Source organism: Ctenopharyngodon idella, chromosome 3 (assembly GCF_019924925.1).
Source record: "Ctenopharyngodon idella isolate HZGC_01 chromosome 3, HZGC01, whole genome shotgun sequence".
Taxonomy (NCBI): Eukaryota; Metazoa; Chordata; class Actinopteri; order Cypriniformes; family Xenocyprididae; genus Ctenopharyngodon; species Ctenopharyngodon idella.
Window position 1 is genome coordinate 57,498,359 of NC_067222.1, and position 24,613 is coordinate 57,522,971.

General features: G+C 37.4%; 2 protein-coding genes and 1 long non-coding RNA gene across 4 annotated transcripts in view; 2 read left to right on the forward strand and 1 right to left on the reverse strand.

Moving 5' to 3' along the window:
- The window catches only part of LOC127508903 (uncharacterized), a 201,129-nt gene that overhangs the window by 29,722 nt on the left and 146,794 nt on the right, over positions 1-24,613 (forward strand). The gene's annotated exons all lie outside the window — the stretch shown is intronic.
- On the forward strand, positions 399-1,617 carry LOC127509016 (uncharacterized). Its single transcript, XR_007929099.1, has 3 exons — positions 399-532; positions 621-663; positions 1,574-1,617. It is a non-coding gene; the product is annotated as an uncharacterized LOC127509016 (long non-coding RNA).
- The window catches only part of LOC127508744 (NACHT, LRR and PYD domains-containing protein 12-like), a 46,851-nt gene continuing 35,627 nt past the window's right edge, over positions 13,390-24,613 (reverse strand). For both annotated transcript variants that reach the window (XM_051887085.1, XM_051887084.1), the window contains 3 exons: positions 18,495-18,668; positions 18,353-18,399; positions 13,390-14,483 (listed from right to left, as the gene is read on the reverse strand). In XM_051887085.1, coding sequence (XP_051743045.1) covers positions 13,954-14,483; positions 18,353-18,399; positions 18,495-18,668 — 751 coding nt within the window. In that variant the 3' untranslated portion in view covers positions 13,390-13,953. The remainder of the gene's footprint in view (positions 14,484-18,352; positions 18,400-18,494; positions 18,669-24,613) is intronic.

Genomic DNA, 24,613 nt, shown 5'->3' on the forward strand with positions numbered 1-24,613 from the left:
CATTTGTACAGAAGCAGAAGAACTGCTACTCTTAACTTCATTCTTAATGCTTTAGCTAAAGCGTGTTGGAGATGTGTGTGCTGTATGTGGATGCTCAGAATGCTACAAATCGAATGCTTTTATACTATAATCTTCAGTAATGCACACGATTAACAATTTAGCCAATGACAGACAAAATAGCCTACAGCATATGACTGTTTCTCAAAAAATACCATTGTGCTGGCTTAATGTTTTACAAACGTATGCAATGTTGACAGATTGAAGTTGTATTTTCTTTGGCAGCTTTGATCTAACAAAACACTGAACTTTGGGCTTAATAACAGTACAAACGATACAGTACTAGACATACATTCCTCTATGTTTGCAACATGTTTTTTTCTGCATTCACTGTAGTTTGGATTCTGAGAGCCGCACAGTGACGAAACGCGGTTGTTTGAGATCTTGCTGTGCTTATTCAATTAATTCATGTATCATATCGTACAAGGTATAAATAATTTAAATATAGGGGAGAGCGGGGTAAGTTGTCACATGGGTAAGTTGTCACACTCTTCATAACTCCAAAACTAGAGGCTCTATCTCAAAAATCAAATAGCCACTTTGTGTGACTTCTTCTTCTATAGTCAACTTCCTGTTCACATGTGGTCAAGATCGCTCTAATCTGAGGTTAGCACAATAACCACAGTTATTGAGTAACTACAGTTAAAAAAGTGAAATCACATTGAACCACCCCTTTAATGTGACGTGACAGATCGCTTTAGCGCCTCAGTTAAAGAGAAGCGGCAGCACGAGCGCATGTGAACATCCTCTCCTCCTCTTTAATACCAGTTACAGCGTGAAATAAACACGACTACACATCTGAAGGTATGTTAAAATATACAGTACAACTTACAGAAATCCGTATCATGTCTCGTGTAATCGCTCAATCAGTGTTTCAATCTCGGAAAGACGTTAATAAAACAGCTTGTAAACAATGTCACGTAACGTCACATTTACCTCCAGAAAAACATATTCAGTGACCATAAACTCATTAGTCAGCTAGAAAAATGAACTCCAGAGAGCAGCATTCTGATAAATATAGCTATGCACCGTTACACATTCATTATAATTTTTAATGTTCTTCAATATTTAATGCATGTTTGAATAAATCAGTTATGACAGCCGCGATTTAAATGTTCATATTTCAAAAAACGAATTGGAGTAGAAATATAATTATGTAATTCTAAACTTTATTTAAAATAAAAACATTGAGTGTAATTTAAGTGTTTGTATATAAATAAGCTAATTTAACCTTCAATATTATTATAGTCGAACCAACTGACTCCCATGTGTAGTTTACAGCATCAGTTGAGAGATTTTTTCCCTCTAGAAAATTTGCCATGTACTGTAACTGAAATACTACATCCAAAATAATCTAATCGAAATCGTAATTGAATCGAAAGCAAGTGAATAGTAATGGAATCGAATTGTGAAAATTGTGTCAATACCCAACCCTAGTTGAAAATGTAATTTTAGTATCTGTGAACACCTCATTTGTGGTGAATAAACAAAGCAATTTCCTTAACTTCCATGACAGCACATCAATAAAATAAAATACAGACCTAAATGGATAACTTAGAACATTGATAACGTTATCACAGCCCACAGCGCGGCAGACAGGCGGCGAATGGCGGCCTTACCACTGTGTGACGTCACATGGAATCAGTATGAATCAATTAGTACGGAAGTGATTAGCATGCTTAACAGTCACACTTAACTCTATAATTACTATATTTCTGCTGCATTCTGTTATCGAGGTTGGATGTTCAGCTATTTCACTCTCTGGCGTTTTCAGCTCAAGAACGTCACAAATGATCATTCAGATACGAGTAACATAGCAGGCGTGATTACATGATTTATTTCCACTCATGCAAATTGTAGGCTTATTAAAAGGCATTTAAAGGCTAATTCACCACCATGCCCCACTAGATAACTAAATTAATTAATTAAAATAACTTAAAAAGCATTGAGCCATTGAACTAACAATGACCCATTTTAAGAAGAGGTAAAAAGATTTGCGTCACTCTACTGGTTTTCTCTGCTCACTTCAGTGCAGCTGGTCCCATCAGGACAATGTGAGGTTTTTATGTAGCCTATATATTTTTTTAGGATAACTTAACATAATTTGTATTGTGGGATGACCACAGGCCCAGACTGGCAATGCAAAACTTGCATTCTTACTATCCTCAATTAAAATTTGGATGCGTCTCTAATGCTGAAATCTTCTCCATTAGCCGATCTCCCTGCTTTTCTATATTTAAATCTTACCGCTGACAGAGAAAGCTATACTAAGCATGTGACAGACAGTGCAAGTAACAATAAGAGGTAATAATAGGTGAAGATGACCTGACTCACTGTGTTTAATGACAGATCTGACTCACTACAGTTGTTTGATGGACTCGTAAAAGGAGTGAGAGGAAAAAGACCCAATTTTGATTAAAGCTAGCGATGTCAGATTAATGTCATAGGCAATACAAGGTGATATCAGATATATTATGATGATTATCAAGCAATATATGCAGCAATTAAAGATAGAAAATAAAGATACACGTAAACCACTCAGCAGAGGCAGACGGGAAACTCACAAATGCTTCAGTCACAAGCAGCTGCTGCTGGAGTTCAGTCTCATGCTGTACATTAACATGATGTTGTGTCTTTTTCAGGATCCTTTGAGTCTCTTTATAAAGTGGGAAAGAAGATTGGATCTGGAGTCTACAGTCATGTACATAAAGGGATTAGGAAACGGGATGGCAAACAAGTATGCTGCATAAACATTCACAAATGTTTTTAGGTGGCCATCAAAATGTGTTGATGATCCCGTGTCTGAGGACCCCATTAAAGTGGTGAGTTGAGAAGACTTCATTCTTCATGAAAACCTCTATTAAGAATTGTTTTATGAAAATCTGTATGTAGATGTATGAGATATAACTGCATTACACAAAAAAAGCCTAGACACATCAGTAGTAAAGTAATTGTAAAGTTCATTGCTTTAGTTATTATTAGTCTGGAATCAACTAACCTTTTGTCAATCTCTTTTCTTTAGCCTGGATATTTGAAACCTATGAATGAAGAGGCACATATAATGTTGATGGTGCGAATCCCTCCAACTTACGAGCATGTAGTATGGCCAGACGACTGGTTCATGGAGAAAAATCGAATCTCTTTAATTTTGGAATATGATCAGTCCTTCGTGGACTTGTGTAAGTTCATCCAAGGAACGAGAGACTGCCTGACCGAAGAAACAGTGAAAAGTATTATGAGGAAACTCATTGATGCACTACATGACTGCATTGAGTGTGATGTTCATCATGGTGACACACATTGAGTGTGATGTTCATCATGGTGACACACACTGGGAAAACATTCTCATCAACCCAGACAACATGCAGATAAAGTTAATAGACTTTGGCATGGCAAAGCACATCAAGAAAGGACGTGAGTTGGCTTTCTGAACACATTTGACTGATGGCTTATGTACTACAGTTCACTGTTGATGTGTAACTAACAGTGGAGATGTGCTGTTTACAGGAACAGACAGAGATGCTTTAAAGTGTTTTCACATGAACGCTGTATTAGAGGGAATCGACAGCTTGTGTGAAATAATGAATCAGCTCATTGAAGGACAATAAAAGCCTCCTGTCCAAAGGTGAGACCAATACAGGGTTCCTACACATTTTCCATTTAAAAATTCCATACTTTTCCATACTCAAATTTCCAGACCTCTTTCCAAACGATTTTCTGCCATTGGTAATCCTCGGTCTCCTTTTCTATGTTTTCTCTGCTTCATGTTTGTAGTCTTTTAGTGATTTTTAAATTAGTGTTTGATTGTTGAAATAAAGTTTGGTATTTAGTATTCACATCTAGGCCCTTCTCTTCTTAAAATCACATACCTGTGAGACTTTTGTTGGGGATTAATCTACAAGTACTAATATATTCCCTGTTTAACAGGGTGGCGTAGTGACTTAGTTTGTTTCCATTTCTGACCATACCATTTGCTACATAGGTGCAAATATTTAATTTGTTTAACATTCAAATAATTCAACACATTCACTTCATAGACGTCCTTCTCTGATTTATCCATTCTGCTCTGTTGTCGGTATTTGTTGTTGATATGAAAGCATTTGTATAGAGTAGCCTATGAGTATGAGTAGCCTACACAAGCACAGTATCAGTCTCCCCCAGGAGAAGATTTTTGTGATTTTAACATGTAAACGAAGCATTCTGGTGCACTCTGACAAGAACACAAATGGAAAAAACAACATTTGCTTCAAGTTAAAAAAAAAAAAATAATAATATAATAATAATAATAAAGTATTGGCAGTAGGGCTGAGCACAAATTTCACAATTGAATGTGATTTTGATTCAGAAGCTTGCGATTTGATTTGATTACAATTATTTTTCTACTCTTTTTTTAATGTGGGCCCAAAACATTTAAATGGTGGCTGTCATGAAACAGATTTATACATTCAATATTAAAGCACATGTTAAGTACAAATACAATAAATATGCAATAGCCTATAGTGCATATATTTAACAAAATGCTCCTCTCGAAGTTAATTTTTGTAGCTGACATTAGTTTTTGGACATTGAACGGCTTTTCTGAGGTAGACTAAATGTGACATTTTTACAAGCTGTTTTATTGACGCCTTTCTGCGGTTTAAACACTGATTGATCGATTGCATGTGACATGATATGGATTTCGGTAAGTTGTACTGTATCTTTCAACATACCTTAAGATGTTTATTTTGTGTTGTAACTAGTAAAGCGGCTGAGATGGTCGGTTCACGAGCGCTGCACCGATCTATCACGCCAAAGAGCACCAAGAAAGATCGCGACTCACTCCAGTCTATGGGAAAGTGGCCCATTTTCGATTCTTGTGAGAATCCTGAGTCACAAACCTCTTCGGATCTACACGATTCACATAAATTATGTATTTTGATTCAAAAGGGCTAATTTAGCTGTAAAGTGACTAGTTTGCAGGTATGATAAATTAGAAAACTGAATAGAGACAATAGTCTGTAAACACAAATATTTTTCCATACTCTGATTTCTTTTTTCCATACTTTTCCAAACCTGGAAATTACTCAAATCAAATTCCATACTTTTCCAAACCACATAGGAACCCTGCCAATAACAAGAATGAAATGGAAATAATATGTCTTGAAAAACATATAAAGCTCTGATATAAGTGACAGTAAAATGATTAGTGTCAAACCTTAATGACCAAATACAGGGCATTGACAGTGAATGTTTAGCAATGGAAAAATGTTCATGGGCAACCAGAGAACGCCACAGTAACAGCAACAAATGCAGAGTATTCATGGTAGCATTACTTTACATGAACTACATACAGTATCTCAAAATCTGTTTATGTGTGTCAATATGGACAAACTTTACTAATCAGCTGTCTTCTGAAAACTTTACAGAATGCCTGGATCTTCTTCAGAAAAACAGGCCAATCTCAACAATTAAAACACTATAAATTAAACCTCGGTAGGCAGGATTTCTAATTAATTAAATTTCTGCCAACTGCAGGAAGTGATGTTTGATGGTCTCCACATCATTAAACACACTACTGAGTCTGGTGGCGCACAGACAGGTCGTCAGCAGCACTCTCTCTTCTCGCCTCCGGCAGTCGAGGCGGTGGCTTTCCCTCTAAAAGATGAGAAGAAAGCTAGTGACGCCTGCATAAGGCTGCATTTCTCACACCTGTGCGTCATGGACGTCTCCACGAACTCCCTCTGCTCAAACTGGCAGCTGGAACATTTCTGTCAGATCGTCACCTCAAAGCCCTTTATAGTGGCACTGAAAAGTGCCTTTGATCCGTCCTCCTCCTCGCCACCTCTGGCACTTCCAAATCTGCGATCTGCTCGATGGTGCTTGCCGGGCCAGTACACAGATGCTCCTGTCTCTCTCTCTCTCGTAGACAGGTTCTTGAAGGCATACACGTTGTCGCCCTCAGCCTGGTTGACGAAGCTGTCCCACAGCGTCACACTGATCTCGTCGCAGATCAGCACTTCTTAGAGCTCACAGTCCGAGATGTCTTCTAAGGAACCGTGAAGTTGAAGCTTTACACGGATCTCTTCCACCTACAGAAACCAACCACAAACACAACATTATTTTCTATCCAGTTCGGTCACCTACAGAACAGAAGGGTTGGGCTCTGAAACGTCAACTCTGCAATTCGCACCTTCTGCTTCAGACCGAGAGCCTTTACCTCCACTACACTCATCCTTCTGCAGCTCGGTGACGTGTAACGCAGAAACGACAGCCTGGTCACCTCCATGCTGGTCCAATGGGAGCATACGCCATCGTAGAGCCTGGTTCAGAGAAGCCTATAAAAAACAGGCATAAGTCCCCAATTAAAGCAGAGCACACCGGTGATTCAGCACAACACACTCCATCAGTGAGGCCGATCTCTAAAAACAGTTAGGCTGCTCTCTTATACTGCGCTTGACGCTCTGCAGCCTGACTGCGGTGCCGATCTTTTCCACCTGACTGAAGGTGGCTTGCTTCTCCATCGTGAAAACCACCAACCTGTGGTATTCCTGCCTGGCGCTTTGCAGAACGGTGGTGGAAAACAGAGTTTTTCTTAGACTGCTTTCTATGGCATTCCCAAGGGTTCAAAAAAATGACTTTTCTGTTATTTATTCCATTCAATTTAAGGCGCAGACGAGGTGTAGACGTGACGTAGACGCCACGTAAATCACGTGTGGCAGTGAAGTGTCGCCTCAGACGATACGCGTCATTCACGTGTAGCAGTGAAGTTATTCATTTTTTCTGGCAACACGTATTATAATTATGACACGCTACGGTGCAGTGTGTTATTAGCGTTGATTTGTGCTACTTTATTATAAACAAAAATATCTAGCTATTTCAAATAGCTATAGGTAAACAGTGTATTTTAATCTGCATGAGCTGTTGTTTTTGATTTTCAAGATTTAAAGCAAAAACAACGGTCTGACTTTATTTTTGTGAAATTATATGCTAGTGCACAAAAAAAGCTTGAAACAAAAACAGCAGACAGGCTGAATGAGACGCAGATTCACTCTCTGACAGCAGGTGGTGCTTATGGAAGAGATACAGCGTTTCCTTGGTTACTGCTGTAAACAAAGCAGCACTGCGCTTATGAATAGCTACTTTATTCGGAGGTAAGAGGAAAATAATATATTAATTATACATTGATCGTTCATGTTAATTCATTATAACTAATGTAAGAGACAACAAATGTAAATGTTGAAATTAAAAATGAACAATACTTTTATTAACCTTATTTACTGTTACAAATGGACTCTTATTGTAGTGTTACCATTTCATATAAATCCAAACAGTCATGCTTAAAAATGACCATCTTTACACACAAAGGCAGAGCATATGTAGTGCCCCCAATGTCCAGTTGGCAGTACTGCAGTAATGCTCTAGTAATGATTTTATTACAATCATTCAGTCACAGTGTCTTGTAACTTCATGAATATCTCTGTTCAGCAATAATAATTATTGAAGTCTTTACATGTGATCCATCCAAATCAATAAACAGTGTATTCTGCATAACCAAACCATTGTCTCGGCTCTTTCTTCATGCGTTCACATTTTATACAGTACATTCATAACACATTTTACTGGAATTAATTTAATACTTAGTCCACATAAACTGACATAACCATATACTGTTTCTATATGCTTCATAACAGTTTATCATTTTACCAAGCGTCCATATTAAAGGTATTAAGCAAAGTATCATTCATTTGAACTGAATACTCAAGCTAACTCTCTGAATACACAAATAAACACATTTGATGAGTATAATGGACATTTTTAACCGATACTGATATCATACAAACTAAAACATTAGTAATAGCCCTTACGTAAACTTTAATACAGAAAAACTTAACATTAGTGTGGGATTTCAGCGTGCTGGAGCATTTTTTGTTAACTTTGAAGTTAATATGTGACACACCCGAGCCGTTAACGGCCGTTATGACGAGCGGATACAATCTCCGCTATAAATTCTCTCTTAAACTGCACTTTACCGCACTAAACTGGTAGATCTACATTAGTAACATGTTCTCTTGACATTGTATAGACATTGTGACAGGATTTACCCACCTATGTGACAGAAATAATGAGACGGTCAAAGTTGCGTTGTTGTTCAAAGTTGAGCCGCTCTAGTAATGACAGTTACACTGTTGCCATAGCAACCCTGGATGACGCGCCGCCCCCCCCATACTGTCTACTCAGGATATTTCATGTCATAAGTCCAGCATTGTTGAAACAATTATAAACAAAAATATAGCTGCAAGCAGCAATTGCGGGGCCAAGCACTCCAGAGGCAAACTGAGGAGCTAAGCATGTCATGGAGCATCAGACCAACTGTAACAATGAGTCACTGAAGCCATTTTAGGATGATTTTAATGGCTGAAAAATCATAAATACAACCTCGAATAACATGATTCATTGGCTTATCACGTTTCATCAATAGGTGGCGCTGTTATCAAATCCATGTGGTGTGTTCTGTGTGAGTTGACAATGGCGCACACACAAAGTTTGGTGTCAGTATGCCAAAAATTGCAGAGATACAGCCTCAAGTGTCATTTTGGCATCATGCTTCAAATTTGTTGCTGTGGTATGTGAAATGGTTTATTAATGGTCTATTGACACAAAAACCATAACATTTTGTCACCATGGTCTGAAGATGATAAGTAAAATATATAAAAAAAAAAATATACAAAATATAATGCATACATCTAATAAGGTAAGAAAAAATGGCCTTATAAATGTAAAAATGCCCCTTTAAATCAATTTACAATTTACAGTGTAGAATATATATTTTTTAAATCATTATTTATATTGCTTAAGAGTTTCTTGTTGTTTGTGTTGTTTCTCTAATGTCCTCTTTACCCATTAATGTATTTGTCCAGTTTGTTGTGCTATGGTCCACCTTGTCATCTTTATGTTTTATGAAAATAAATAAATTATTTAAACAGGTTAGCAAAACATTTTGTGTGATTTCTTTATAAAGAAATGATGGCCAGTTAGTATTCATTGAAAGTTTGATCAGATATCTTTTCTGTTTGATTTTATTAAAGTGCAACTTTGAATATTTTATAGGGATACAAATATGTTGCAGTAATTTACAATTTTTAAAAGACTTTTCCTACTAAGTAAAATGTATTGTTGAGAAAGGGACAAATTATCTTTCTGAAAATCTACATTTTATAATTACAATGTAATGAAAATGTATTTAGTCTATTTTGAATTTGTCCATGACAGGGTGGACATATTTTGTGGTTTACTTGAAAATTGTCTGCTTCCAGTTATTTTATAAAAAGTGCAGGAGCTTGAGCAATATGCATTTTTAACAGCCTACAGTCTCCTTGATATAACAAGTATGAATTTTAATAGAAAATCTCATATTTTTATTTTGGAAATTGTGAAGTCTCAAAGGCACTTTATCGTGATATTGACCCAGAGTTTGTAGTTTATAAATATGTAGAGAGACAGACAGATAAATACGTATACAAAGAGATGGAGGGAATATGTATATGTGTGCATATGTGGTTATATATAAAGTTTTGTCTTTGACTTTTTGAAAGAGAAACATTGTTCTTTGTTTGGAAAAAGTAGTTTTTTTTGTAATTAAAATAGAATTTATTCTGAAGTAGTGTTATTAGTGTGTATTTGTCTTTTATATAAGCAAATTTGCATATTTGTGATTTTTTTTGTGTTAAAAAAGTTTTGTGATTTTTCTTTTTATGTATTGTTTGTTTTGTTTGAATTGTTAAAAATTCAAATAAAACAAATATCCATTGTTAAAAAGGCCCAACAAAGGTTGTACTTCCTTTGCCAGTTGAGGAAGTTTAATGTGCCACAGCAGCTGCTGAGACAGTTCTATTTAGCTGTAATTGAGTCTCTCCTGGTTTGGTTCACCTACAAAATCAGACATCAGAAGACTACAGAGAAATATAATCTACAGAGAAAGGATTATTGGTGCTCCTCTGTCCACCCTTCAAGAAATGTATACATCCAAAGTGAGGAGAAGGGCTCAGAAAATCACTCTGGATCCCTCACATCCAAGTTATCCCCTTTTTGAACTTTTGCCATCTGGCCGGTGCTTCAGAGCCGCAAATACCAGGACAGTCAGGCACAAGAACAGTTTCATCCCCCAGGCAATCTACCTCATGAACAGTTAAATGTTTCCCACTTATGCAATAAAAATGTGCAATGTTGTTTATTTATTTGTTACTCCCTCCATCATAGTACATCCCTGCATCTCACTCTATTTTATTCCATTATCATCTATAGCACAACAGGTCATACAATTTATTATTATTTATTTTGCAATATTTGTCTTTATATTTACATGTGTGTGTTTTTTTTTTTTTTTTTTGTCTCTGTGTTGTTGTTGTGTGTGTGTACTGAAAGGTTATGTCACTAAAACAGCTTCCTTGTATGCAGAAGCATGCTTGGCAATAAAGCTTTTTCTGATTCTGAAATTATTAAATTTAATAATTAATGTTAGTTAAAATAATAATAAACCATAAAGTTATAATCAATTAAATGTAATATTTTTAAATTAAATAAGTACACATTAAAAAATGGAAAGACATTGAAAGAAGGAATGATAATTTTGGAACATTTTGGAAGGAATGATAATTTGATCCTATTGATGAGAGAGTCACTGAGTCATTCATTTCAACCAATGACGGATATTGTCCCCTCACAGCTATGAACCAGCTGGTTAGCTCACGCAGTAAATCAAATCCTACAGATCCACTTTTCATTACAGAGAAAGGAGAAGCTATGTCCAAGCATTGGTTTGCCTCATGTCTCCGAACCGCATGCCTTCATTGTGGCATGGTCCCCGCTTTATACCAGCCATTCATTCCGCATAGGCACGGCAACCACCGCAGCTTCAACAGTCTCCATACCCATGCTCAAAGCAATGGGTCAGTGGTCATCATCAGCGTATCAACGATACATTAGGCCTACAACTCAGGATGTATTATTAGCGCAAAAAGCCTTGAGCAGCTCTTCTAATATATATATATATATATATATATATATACACACACACATATATATATATATATATATATATATACACACACACAGGTGCTGGTCATATAATTAGAATATCATGAAAAAGTTCATTTTTTTATTGTAATTTATTTAAAAAAATGAAACTTTCATATATTCTAGATTCCCTACATGTAAAGTAAAACATTTCAAAAGTTTTTTTTTTTTTTTTTTAAATTTGTTGATTAGAGCGTACAGCTAATGAAAGTCCAAAATCCAGTATCTCAAAATATTAGAATATTTACATTTGAGTTTCATTAAATGACCATCCCTACAGTATAAATTCCGGGTATCTCTTGTTCTTTGAAACCACACTAATGGGGAAGACTGCTGAATTGCCAATGGTCCAGGAGACAATCATTGACACCCTCCACAAAGAGAATAAGTCACAGAAGGTCATTACTGAATGGGGTGGCTGTTTACAGAGTGATGTATCAAAGCATATTAAATGCAAAGTTGACTGGAAGGAAGAAATTGGGTAGGCAAAGGTGCACAAGCAACAGGGATGACCGCAAGCTTGAGAATACTGTCAAGTAAAGCCGATTCAAACACTTGGGAGAGCTTCACAATGAGTAGAATGAAGCCGGAGTCAGCGCATCAAGAGTCACCACACTCAGACATCTTCAGGAAAAGGACTACTAAGCCACTTCTGAAACAGAAACAATGTCAGAAGCATCTTACCTGGGCTAAGGAGAAAAAGAACTGGACAGTGAACAGTGGTCGAAAGTCCTCTTTTCAGATAAAAGTAAATTTTGCATTTCATGTTGAAATCATGGTCCCCGAGTCTGAAGGAAGACTGGAGAGGCACAGAATCCAAGCTGCTTGAAGTCTAGTGTGAAGTTTCTGAAGTCAGTAATGATTTGGGGGGGCCGTGATGTCTGCTGGTGTTGGTCCATTGTGTTTTATCAAGTGCAAAGTCAATGCAGCCATCTTCCAGGAGATTTTGGAGCACTTTATGCTTCCATCTGCTGACAAGCTTTATGGAGATGCTGATTTCCTTTTCCAGCAGGACTTTAGCACCTGCCCACAGTGCAAAAACCACTTCCAAGTGGTTTGCTGACCATGATATTACTGTGCTTTATTGGCCAGCCAACATGCCTGACCTGAATCTATGGGATATTTTCAAGAGAAAGATGAGAAACAGTCGATCCAACAATATACAGATGATCTGAAGGCTCAATAGTGCCTCAGCAGTGCCACAGGCTGATCACTTCCAGGCCACACTTCACTGATGCAGTAATTTGTGCTAGGAGCAAGTCATTTGCTGTAATATGTGCTGCCGACCAAGTATTGAGTGCACAAATGAACATACTTTAAAGAACTTGAACTTTTCTGTTTAGCAAATCCATTTTTTGATTGATCTTAGGAAATATTCTAATATTTTGAGATACTGGATTTTGGACTTTCATGAGCTGTACGCTCTAATCATCAAAATTAAAAAAAAAAAAACTTTTGAAATGTTTTACTTTACATGTAGGGAATCTAGAATATATGAAAGTTTCATTTTTAAAAATAATTTACAATAAAAAAATGAACTTTTTCATGATATTCTAATTATATGACCAGCACCTGTATATATATATATAAAAACACACTCTGTATTCTCGTAGTATTCGCATGCACAAGGGCACGCTGCTCTCCTACCCCTCACGCCAATGCTGCTTTGTTTCGTGGTTCTCCAGCTGGAGAGAACACCACTGCTGTACATTTGGAGCCAGCAGTCAGTACCTCGCAAAAAAAAGGGGCTGCTGTTTTTCTCCCGCTGGAGAGAACACCCTTTGCTGCTATAATTGCAGGGGCCTGCTGTTTATCCCTCAGCAAGGGAAGAACACCCCTCGCTACTTAAATTAAAAGAGGGGCCTGCTATTCTCTCCCTCCTTTTAGAGGGGAGAATACCCCTCTGATAGTCAGTAGGTCACGTTTGCAGTGTTTTGTTGTGAGCGCGTGAGGCGCCGGCGCGATCAAACAGCAGTCTTTACAAGGGACTTGCCTCATCATCATGGCAACAGTTCGTGGCCAGGTCAGATTATGTCAGAGTTTGTCGTTTGTTGGAAAATCATACCACACTGCTATACAGATCTGTTTACCACTTACGCGAAGAATATAAGGGCACATGAACTCATGAAAGGGTGGTTGTGTACACACACTGCCAACCCACATTTATGTTCAAACACCATGTGAAAGTGAATTTTGCATCCCCCGTCCATATCATAATTTAGTACATTTCAAATTTTACTTTAAAATATCTTAATTACCTTGATACAATCAACACAAATGCAAATTGAAACACTCTACATTTATTGATAAAACAATCTCTAAAACAAATACACAAAAACTTTTTGTTGATGCACAAGAAAACCCCAAGAAACACTATACACAAACACAGTCTTGGAGGACAATGAGGCTTATATGCATTTTCTCCCTCACATACAAAGTTACCTAAACCAACCCATCACAGAAAACATTCTGCATTTTTAAATTTTCAGAAAAAATCATTCTGTATGATTTATAAGATTGTTTCCTCATGGGGACCTGAAAAAAGGCCAGGTTAAAATTTACTATAGTATTACTATACTTGTGAGGTCATTTGGTATATATATATATATATATATATATATATATATTATATTCCATAACGTAGGGATTACCAGTACACACAAACACTGTCTATATGAGGATTTATTACACACATTTGTTCTGTTATTTCAACGACAGAAGTTCAACTGTAGTATTAATGTCATAAGGAGAAAATAAGAGATTCTATAACATCTGATTGTTAGTAATTTATCATGCAGCTCAAATTATTATTGGTAGAATCTCTCAAGAATCTATTCTTGGTCATCAACACAGTTTCACTGATGTTCCAGTATGAACCCAAAACCCAGGATAGAGCGGTTGAGTGAATGTGGTCTGGACTGTGTGGACGTGTTTCTTTGTGTCTCCAGAGATGCTGTAGAAGGACAGAGTTCCTGCACTGGGATCCACATACACTCCTATTCTAGGGCTTGTAATTAAAGGCAGATGAGTCTCTGTGTTATTGTGTAAGAATGAGTTACCGGAGTGATAGCAGAACAAACTCCAGGACTGATCATTACGTCCAAACACATACTCTTTACCCCGTCCCTTCCTGCTGATGCTCTTATATGACACTGATATAAACACTTGACCCTCATCTCCACTCCACTCAATCTCCCAGTAACAGCGTCGATCACTCACACTCTCCCTACACAATACCTGACGATGATAATCAAATCTGTCTGGATGATCAGGATACGGCTGGACTGTGTTAGTGTCAGTAATCACTCTGTTCCCCTCAGACAAACGGAGGTTTTCATTCACTGTGTTTGGATCCAGAGTGAACTGATGGGAATCTGATGGAGATAAAACACATCACAATCAGGAATTATCAATCTGTCCATTTTTTAATCTACACTTTAAACATGATTTCTGCTGCTTGTTAAATGAACTTCATTAAAATGAGTTAAAACCACACAATTACTGAATATTCTGTCATAATTTAATTAAGTAAAATCCACTTAAATATGTCAAACTGAAGTTTACTTCATCATTTGTGTTGAATGAACTGAAACTGGGCAGTGGATGTTTAGTTCTCAGCATGCTTTGCAATCGTCTGGATCTATTACAGAATCTTTCTATCTTCAGTCTTGAGTTCAGATCTGACAAGTTCATTTAGGATTTTCTCAAAAAGGAAGCATTATTTAAATTAAAACCATTAAAATAATTTTACGCCATAGTCTGCCTTACTGGTTCATAGAGAGTGCCTTTCTATAAAAACATTTTGATATTGGTTTTTGTCTTGTTACAATTCAAGGCAAGTAAGTAACCTTTATTTCTTCAATTATAAACAAGTGCTAATTCAGCTGTAAAGCAGCTCTAAAAAGACAATGTAATTATTTAAATCAATTTGGTTCAATGTTAACTTAATGTAGTTCAATAACAGTGTAATGTGTCAAAGTTCATCAGTGGGAAACATGCTGAATTCAACAATAAAGCAGCACAAAAGGACTGCTGTCATGACTGTGTCATCATTTAGCTCAGTTCAGTTCAGTTCTGAAATCCCTACATTTAATGATCCTGCAAAGTTAATCAATTACCAGCTTCATTCAGCTGTAAGCAACTCTACAGAAAGAAACAGTGTCATTATTCAACTCAGTTCAATGTTCATTCAGTTCAGTTTAATTATCAGGACTGATGTAACAGAGTTTATCAGTTATGAAACAAATCTGAATAAGCTATTATGAACCTTCACTGATATTACAAAGATAAATATAAGAATCTTTCAAACTCCAGCCAAGATCATAGTGGCATTAAGAAAATGTTCTGATGTTGGTTTAAGAGTCAAAAGTGATGCTAAAGATGTTGCTGAAACTCAACTATTGTGAGAAATCTCTCAAAGCCTCCTAAAGAGTGTGTGTTACTGCCCCCTAGAGGAACATGATGAAGTTCTTTTGACTGAGTTTGATATTTAAACATTTAATACAATCCCCCTTCATTAAGTTGTATAACTAGTGTTGTGTTAGGAAAATATGAGACGGTTATAAAACAAATTAGCCAAAGCATTAAATAATTTGACTGCCCCTGGCCCAACCCTGACTGAATCAGAGATTAAATGTCTCCTCTTTGCAGATGATTTAGTGATTCTGTCAAAAACAAAAGAAGGACTACAACAACTCCTTGACATTCAGTCAAACATGGGCTCTTAAAATTAACCTAGCAAAAACAAAAGTAATTATTTTTCAAAACAGATCCAGGTGTAGGGAAAAAAGACACACATCTTCTACATGATTAAAAATACAATTCGACATGAAATTCCAATTTAAACCTGGCTGAAAATCCTAAAAGCAATAACTGAACCAATTGCTCTGTATGGCAGTGAGGTATGGGGACCCCTAAAAACCCGAGATTTTTCAAAATGGGAAAAAGAAGAAATTGAAACTCTGCATACTCAAATTTGTAAAAGCATCTTAAAAGTAAACGGAGCTACACCAAACAACTCATGCAGAGCTGAATTAGGACAATACCCTTTATTAACCCCTTAAGCTCTTTGGGTTATTTTGGAATTCCACCTGAAATTGGACATACCCAAATCTGATGCCTCCCCTTATCCACATGCAGTGAAGTAAATGCAAAATATTGGTGTCATTTTAAAGGAAACCATTTAAAAAACAAAAATGTATCAAAATGAACACAAAAAATAGGCACTTCTGTGTTGTTGTTTTTTTTCCTTCTTTGAATCCTCTCTTTGAAAGTGTATAACTCTGGCCTTGTGTGCCACAGTATTAAATGACGAGTGGCAAGGCAAAGATCCTTTTTAACAACAGTATCTTTACTATGAGACATGCAGGAGTTCAACACGCAATGTACAAACTTCAACACCGTAGCATCAGCTCGCGCATGCGTATAAGCAAGCTTTAGGATCTTAGTCTGCTCAGATCTACAGAACACTACTATGTTCTACATCCTCCTTCTTTAACTTTGACAGTTATTCCTTAATGAACAGTTCCTTATATTGAAGTTAACTCAAAGTTTTTTTTTTTTCATAGGAAAGGCATTCAACAGATATATTTGAGCTGAGAGTAAAAAGGGCAATTAACACATAACATTTGTTAACTCACATTTTAACATCAGTTATAATGTCAACATTTATAACTTGAACATTTTGTTACTGAATTACAGAACTTTCTTTTTCATTCCAGGTACTTTGGGTTTGGTTTGCAAATGCAACCTGCTCTGGTCACATATGGAGCTGTAGAGAGCTGTCCCCGGCCTCACTCTACAGCACACAGAGGTCACTCTACTGTCCCCAGCCTCACTCTATACCACACAGAGGTGGTCAGAGGTCACTCTACTGTCCCCAGCCTCACTCTCCACCAGAGAGGTCAGATGTCCACTGTACGCGGATGATTTGGTCCTGCTGTCCGCACACCTGAGGGCCTTTAGCAGAGCCTGTCCCTGCTGGAACAGTACTGTCATGAGTGGGTCCTGACAGTCAATTTGGACAAAACCAGAGTCATGGTGTTCCAGAAAAAGGCCAGATCTCAGGGGAAACAAACATCACTCCACTTATAAAGGCCAGGTCCTACAGCATAACACCAGTTACAGTTATCTGGGCATCGATATCAGTGCTTCGGTCTGGCTGTCAAAACACTGAGCGAAAAGGCTCGGAGGGCTTTTTATGCTATAAAGTCACGATGCGGTCACTTAAAACTACCCATTAACACTTGGATAAAATTATATAATTCAATAACAAAACCAATTCTTTTATATGGATGTGAAATTTGAGGACCAGTACTAAATTTTAGAAATTGGGATAAAACTTCTGTAGAAAAACTACAATTGGAAATTGGCAAAAACATTTTAGGGGTTCACAGAAGCACGTCTAATGACACCTGCAGGGCTGAATTAGGTTTGTACCCACTGAACATTGAGATCCAGAAGAGATGTGTTCAGTTCTGGCATCACCTCCATCGGTCTGATCCTAATTCAGTCCAATATAAAGCCCTCCTCGCCAATGAAACCTCAGCAGAATCTCATCCTCTAAAACACACTCGCTCTTCAACTTGTCCATGAAACTCAATTCCCAATTGACCACAGCTACAACCCCAAAACTATTGTTAAAGAAATTTACAAAAATCTAAAAGATACTCATAATGAATCACTAAAAGCACATTTTGAACTCCAAAATAGACTCCAATGTTCCTCGACCCTAAACAGAACCACTAAATTGCCAAATTATCTATTAATTAAACAATTTAAAGAAAGACAAATCCTCTCCAAATACAGATTAAGTAACCATGATCTAGAAATAGAGAGAGGAAGACATAGACAAACATGGACAGAGAGAGAGCAGAGGATCTGTAGACACTGTGATATACAGTAAATAAAGGATGAGAAACACTTTCTACTCATCTGTCCTAAATATCACGATGTAAGAGTAACATTTCTCCACAGATTTGAAACACTGATTCCATCATTCATTGAACTGTGTTAGCCATTCACAATGTTAGAGATGGTTAACTCTCTAGAGAGACCTTTATTTTTTTACTTAGATGGATTTATTTATTTATTAAGCTACATATGACATGATCTATACATGTTTTGTTTGTTAGTTTTATTGTTTATATATAATATGTTAATGCTTTGGCAACATTGTGATTCACTGTCATGCTAATAAAGCTCAATTGAAATTGAAACTGAAAAATTGTGTTTGTAGACCTACACTTTCGTAGTCCTTCTGTCATCATGTCCTCTCCTCCATGTCCCACACTATAAACACAAAAACACACATTAACATAGATCTGCATCATTCACTCACACACACACACACACGTTCAGTATGTCACTATTAGTGTTTGACATACTTGAGTATCTGCAGTTTATAGTTTGGATCCTCCAGTTTGTGGTTGAGCAGCTGCACTCCTGATTGTCCTGGGTGATTGTAGCTCAGATCAAGCTCTCTGAGGTGTGAGGGGTTTGAACTCAGAGCTGAAGACACATAACCACAGCCTTCCTCTGTCACCATACAGCCAGACAACCTACAGACACTCAACAGTCAGATCATCTACAGACACACACAGTCGGATCATGTTGAAACAGGGTATCCATGGGGCATTAAAAGTCATTAAATGGATTTTGCGAAAATTAAGGCCTTAAATGGCATTAAAAAGCATTCAATTTTATTTCTACAGGCATAAATGTTTTTAGATAGTTTTGAAGTAAAATAATACTACCAGTTTACTTTGAATAAAGCCTAAATAATTAATACGTTTGATTTGGTGTCGCAAAATATGTACATTGGTGTGATACGCACACGGAACCAGTTTGGTAATTGCCTCCGGCCAGTGCAAAAATTGCCATAACGGCGGTTTGGACACCGGCGCACTGGGACCTGTAGACAGAAGGCTGCATCAGTGTTCCCAACTTAGTGCCTTTTCAGGCTCCTTTTGCGACTTTTTTCTAAGAAAGCGCATTGTGACGAATATAGCGACTTGTTAATCTGATCTAGCTTCCGAGACCCACCGGTACTGCCACACGAGCGCAAGATCTTGCTTTCCTGCCGCAGGCTCACCTCTCTGGTTCAGCGTTGAGGATGTGCGCTCTGTCAGAGAACAAATAAAATAGATACTATTGCTTCTAACCTGAGTGATCATTTTACGTGTACATATAGCCTAAATCACAGAAACTGTCTTTATCTTATGTGTATGGTGATTTTGTCAGACAACGTCTCGATTATAAATCAGGATTTTAGTGCTGGTTTAACATGTCAGGGCTTGAACTTTACTTTGATTAAAACGTCAATACCAAAAAAAAAAAAATAACGGCAACTTGGGAATCACCAAACCGCGAGTATGATTCATTTTATTAAGTTTAGTGTAAGTGGTGATCGATAGTGGATAATAATAGGCTGTATAATGTACTGACGATAACAAGGTTGCGCTGTTGAGGCTTGCGCACCATCTAAAGGAGAAATGGAAACATGAGCGAAACATGAGCGAAACACACACTCAGTTAAACATACTGCGGTAAAAATTAAAAATGTGGAGTTTTTATAACTTGATACTGGTAAGCAAAACCACACAACCAAGAATGCTGTTTTCCTAAACAGGCTATCACGATTAAAAACGTGACATTGATTTCATACAACTGTTCAATTAAGAAGTAGTTAATATTAAGCCACTTACATTTTAGAAGGACATCGACTGTTTTTGTTCTATTTTATCAGCAAAAATAGTTTCAAACAAAGATCGTTTGAATGAATGAATCAATGACCCACTCATTAAGACGGTCACTTGCCGCCACCTACTGGTATGTCAAAGCTGCGATATTCTGAAAGGATATTGCTTCAGAACAAATGTATATTTCTACCACAAAAAAAAAAAAAAAACTATTTTTTTCCGGACAAGCTACTGTTTTACTCGTACAAGTGACCGATTTACTCATGTCCACATGACAAGGCTTAATGTCGAGCCCTGTGTAATCTTAATGGGCCGTGTTTCAGTCACCATTTCATATTGTCTGACAACAAAAACTAAATATATAGATAAAACAATTTTATTGGGAATTTGGCTGTATTAAAATATATTATGTGAGCAAAAGGGTAGCAGCAGAGAAGCAAACAAATGTAAAGGGCTGACACTTGGCAGAATGCAAATACAACAATGACATGATGAATTTTCTAATTGCCGTATGTCGTCATCTACTGACATTTAGCGGCATATATATATGGCATTAAAAAATTAAAAAATTGGCTTTAAAAGGCATTAAAAAGCATTAAATTAGATTTGATGAAACCTGTAGAAACCCTGTGAAAATCCCTATGACACTGTTGATGTCACTAAAGCCCTGCCCACTTTTGACCGCTGCAGTTGTTCCAGTGGACCAAGATCAGTCAATTAGTCAATACCATGTACCACCTCATCGACAGTCTTCAAGATAGACCAAGCCTCCATTCTATCTTGAGGACTATGAGAGGACACTTCCTAGTTTAAAGCCCTCTTGAACCAGTCATTCAGTTTCCTCAGCCCCAGTCCAGAGCAGTACTGGATCTATTGCAGAGAGTCATTCTGTACCTTGTGACCCTGTCTTACAGGAGATGAAACAGTTGAAGGAGTTTGTTATGGAATTGGGCCAAAGTGTGAAGCAGATACAGTGCATCCGGAAAGTATTCACAGCGCTTCACTTTTATGTTACAGCCTTATTCCAAAAGGGATAAATTCATTATTTTCCACAAAATTCTACAAACAATACCCCATAATGGCAACGTGAAAGAAGTTTGTTTGAAATTTTTGTAAATTTATTTAAAAAAAAAAAAAAAAAAAAAAAAAATATTCACATGTACATAAGTATTCACAGCCTTTGCTCAATACTTTGTTGAAGCACCTTTGGCACCAATGACAGCCTTAAGTCTTTTTGAGGATGATGCTACAAGCTTAGCGCACCTATTTTGGGGCAGTTTTTCCCATTCTTCTTTGCAGGACCTCTCAAGCTCCATCAGGTTGGCCATCAGCCATTTTAAGATCTCTCCAGAGATGTTCAATCGGGTTCAAATCTGAACTCTGGCTGGGCCACTCAAGGACATTCACAGAGTTGTCCCCATCTGTTATCTTGGCTGTGTGCTTAGTGTCGTTGTCCTGATGAAAGATGAACCATCACCCCAGTCTGAGGTCCAGAGCACTCTGGAGAAGGTTTTCATCAAGGATGTCTCTGTACATTGCTGCACTCATCTTTCCCTCGATCCTGACTATCCTCCCAGTTCCGGCCACTGAAAAACTTCCCCACAGCATGATGCTGCTACCACCACGCTTCACTGTAGGGATGGTATTGGCCAGATGATGAGTGGTGCCTGGTTTCCTCCAGACGTCAAGAGTCCTGGTGGTTCCAAATTTCTTCCATTTATAGATCATGGAGGCCACTGTACCCTTCCCCAGATCTGTGCCTTGATACAATCCTGTCTCAGAGGTCTACAGACAATTCCTTGGACTTCATGGCTTGGTTTGTGCTCTGACATGCACTGTTAACTGTGGGACCTTATATAGACAGGTGTGTGCCTTTCCAAATCATGTTCAATCAACTGAATTTACCACAGGTGGACTCCAATCAAGTTGTAGAAACATCTCAAGAATGATCAGTGGAACCAGGATGCACCTGAGCTCAATTTTGAGTTCATTGCAACGGCTGTGAATACTTATGTACATGTGATTTTTTCTATTTTTTTCTTTTTTTAAAAAAAATAAATTTGCAAAAATTTCAAACAAACTTGTTTCAAACTTCACATTGTAATTATGGGGTAGAATTTTGAGGAAAATAATTAATTGAATCTCTTTTGGAATAAGGTTGTAACATAACAAAATGTGGAAAAAGTGAATCGCTGTGAATACTTTCCGGATGCACTGTATATAGAAAAGTTAATTGAATGTGCTCTTCAGGAAGTTCTTGGTCATCTGAAGCAAGTAGCCAACATTTATCTGCATGGTCCTCACCTAATATGGGCTCACTTGCCCCTTCTACAGTGACAGAGTCAGCTGCAGCATTAGCCCAAGAACTGCGATATTGTGTGCAGGAGCAGCATAATGAGCAAGCTATTCCTGAGTTCGTTTGTTTTGTTCCGAAACAGGGACTAAATTTGTTACAATGTTGCATTTTCTTCTTGGTTCTGTTAGCTTATACATGGCAACATTTTTTTAGCATCATCCATCAAAATAATGATTGACAAATTCGCTCCATGAGCTTATTGTGGCTTGTCGAGAAACACACAAACACTATCTGAATGTAGCCATCATTCCCGCTGTTAAATTACATTATATTCATCTTAATGCTGCGGCAAATTCAAAAGCACGCTCTCTCTCTGGATCTCCCATCACTGTCTAGTCGGCTGTGTCAGTGTGTCGAGACTATGTATGAGTGTTATAATGAAGCAGCACGGGAAACAAGGCTTCATCGGGACAGCATTCTCGCACGGAGAAGTGCAATTACACAACATTTAAGATGAAGAGGCGCTCTTTGGTTTTCAACTATGGTAAATAATGTGCTCACTCACAGAATCACAGAATGCTTTTTATTTAACACATTTCCCATTATGAATTATGATATTGTTTGGTTCGTTGGTCCGTTGGGTCGGATTGCTTTCACATCTCAAGCGAACCGCTCCAGAGTTTGTTCGAAAGCGTACCAAGACCACATCTTCATGGAGGTCTTGGTACGCTTGTTTGGTCTGCTTTTGGTGCGCACCCGAGTCCGATTGCTGCATTCACACCTGCCCAAACGAACCACACCAAAGGGGCAAACGATTCAACTGAACTAAATGAGGCAGGTGTGAAAGCACCCTTAACCCTCTGAGCCTCTGCTGGATTTTGTCATCATGACAGCAGAAACAACTAAAAATACTCCAATTTTGGCCATACAGATTAGAGTAAAGGCCAGAACACACCAACCCGACTAGCGGCAACAAAAGCCGATGGTGTTGTCGCCTCATGTTGGCTGCGTCGGGGAAAAAATATGTGCTTGAACACACAAAGAACTTCAGCTGACTGTCAACTAGCACGCACATTCTGCACCTGCATATAAATGAGATAACTGTTTATTTAAGCAGGTATGTTTGTCTATATTCGTCATTCAAAATGGGAAAGCGAAACTAAGACTGCAGGTATACAAACCATAAACAAAGCTGTGCTTGCTTACCGTTTTGTATATCAATCATGCTGATCACATTCTTTTTTTCCACTCCACTCATGTTATTATGAAAATATTCATGCATTCAAGTGCTCAGGTAAGATGACGTAAAATTAGAACATAGCAACTTTATGTCTGTGCTGTCATGACTTGCTTTCATAACTTTTGCTTATATACTCATGAACTGACTGGTTTGCTATACTGAACAGCCAATCAGAGTTCTCTCTCTCGAAAATAATGAATTGGTCGGAAAAAAGCAGACGAGGACCAACTTCAGCCGACTGTGCGGAACATACTGAGGAAACTTAGCCGGCCGACGCAGAAAAACTGCCCAAAGGCCGACTGTCGGCTTGGTGTGTTCCGGGCTTAAAGGCCCGCTGAAGAGTGTTGGAACGCGCAGCATTATTCAATGTGTTGACATAATTTCAACTGAAACAGGAAGACATGGTGATATATCGAACAGCCAATGTTCCCTATAATTTTTTTTCTTGCTGAGCAAAACTTTTCTCTATTGAGCGCACATTTTGGCCAACTGAGCAAAAACATACTTTATATCAATCCTGTACAGTGTACGTAAACACACACACAAAATCATGCAATTGTAACTTTTAACTTTAATGTGCCATTTCAATTTTATTTGACCCTTGATGTAACTTAGTGATATATTAAATCATATTTTTGAAAACAAGCAGTCACTAAATTAAGCACATTTTAGGTTACTTGAGATTTTTTTTAAAACTGTACCAGTCTTTACCAAGAAATTCTATTAAAAAATAATTTAAAAAATGAGCAGTTACACTGATGGTTTGGGACAACCATAATGTGATTTTGTACAGTCAATTATTAGCAACGAACAGTGTTAAACCATGAAAAGTAAATGTTTATTGCTTATGAATTTCCCAGATTTTCTATACCAGGAGGTTTCCAGATTTTTAGTGGCAAGGAGCCCTAAACATTCCCCTTGTGAGATCAATTTTTTATTAGGCTTACATTATAATATAATATTATAATATAATCTTGAAGTATTTAAACTGATATACAGTATTATATCAGTTTAAATACTTAAATTTGTTTTAATATATTATAATATGAAAACAAACTGAAGCATTTAAACAGATCTGATAGCTAAATATTTTTAAGTAAAGTGAACTATTTAATAGTTATCTAAACATCCCTAAAACCCACACCAACACAACACACAATAATCTATTCAAACTGAGGTATATAACTGATGTATTTTGAGTTTGCACGCTACACCTGTGGTGGGTGTGTAACTGTAAATGTCTCAGAGGTTTGTTAACATTCTGTGCCC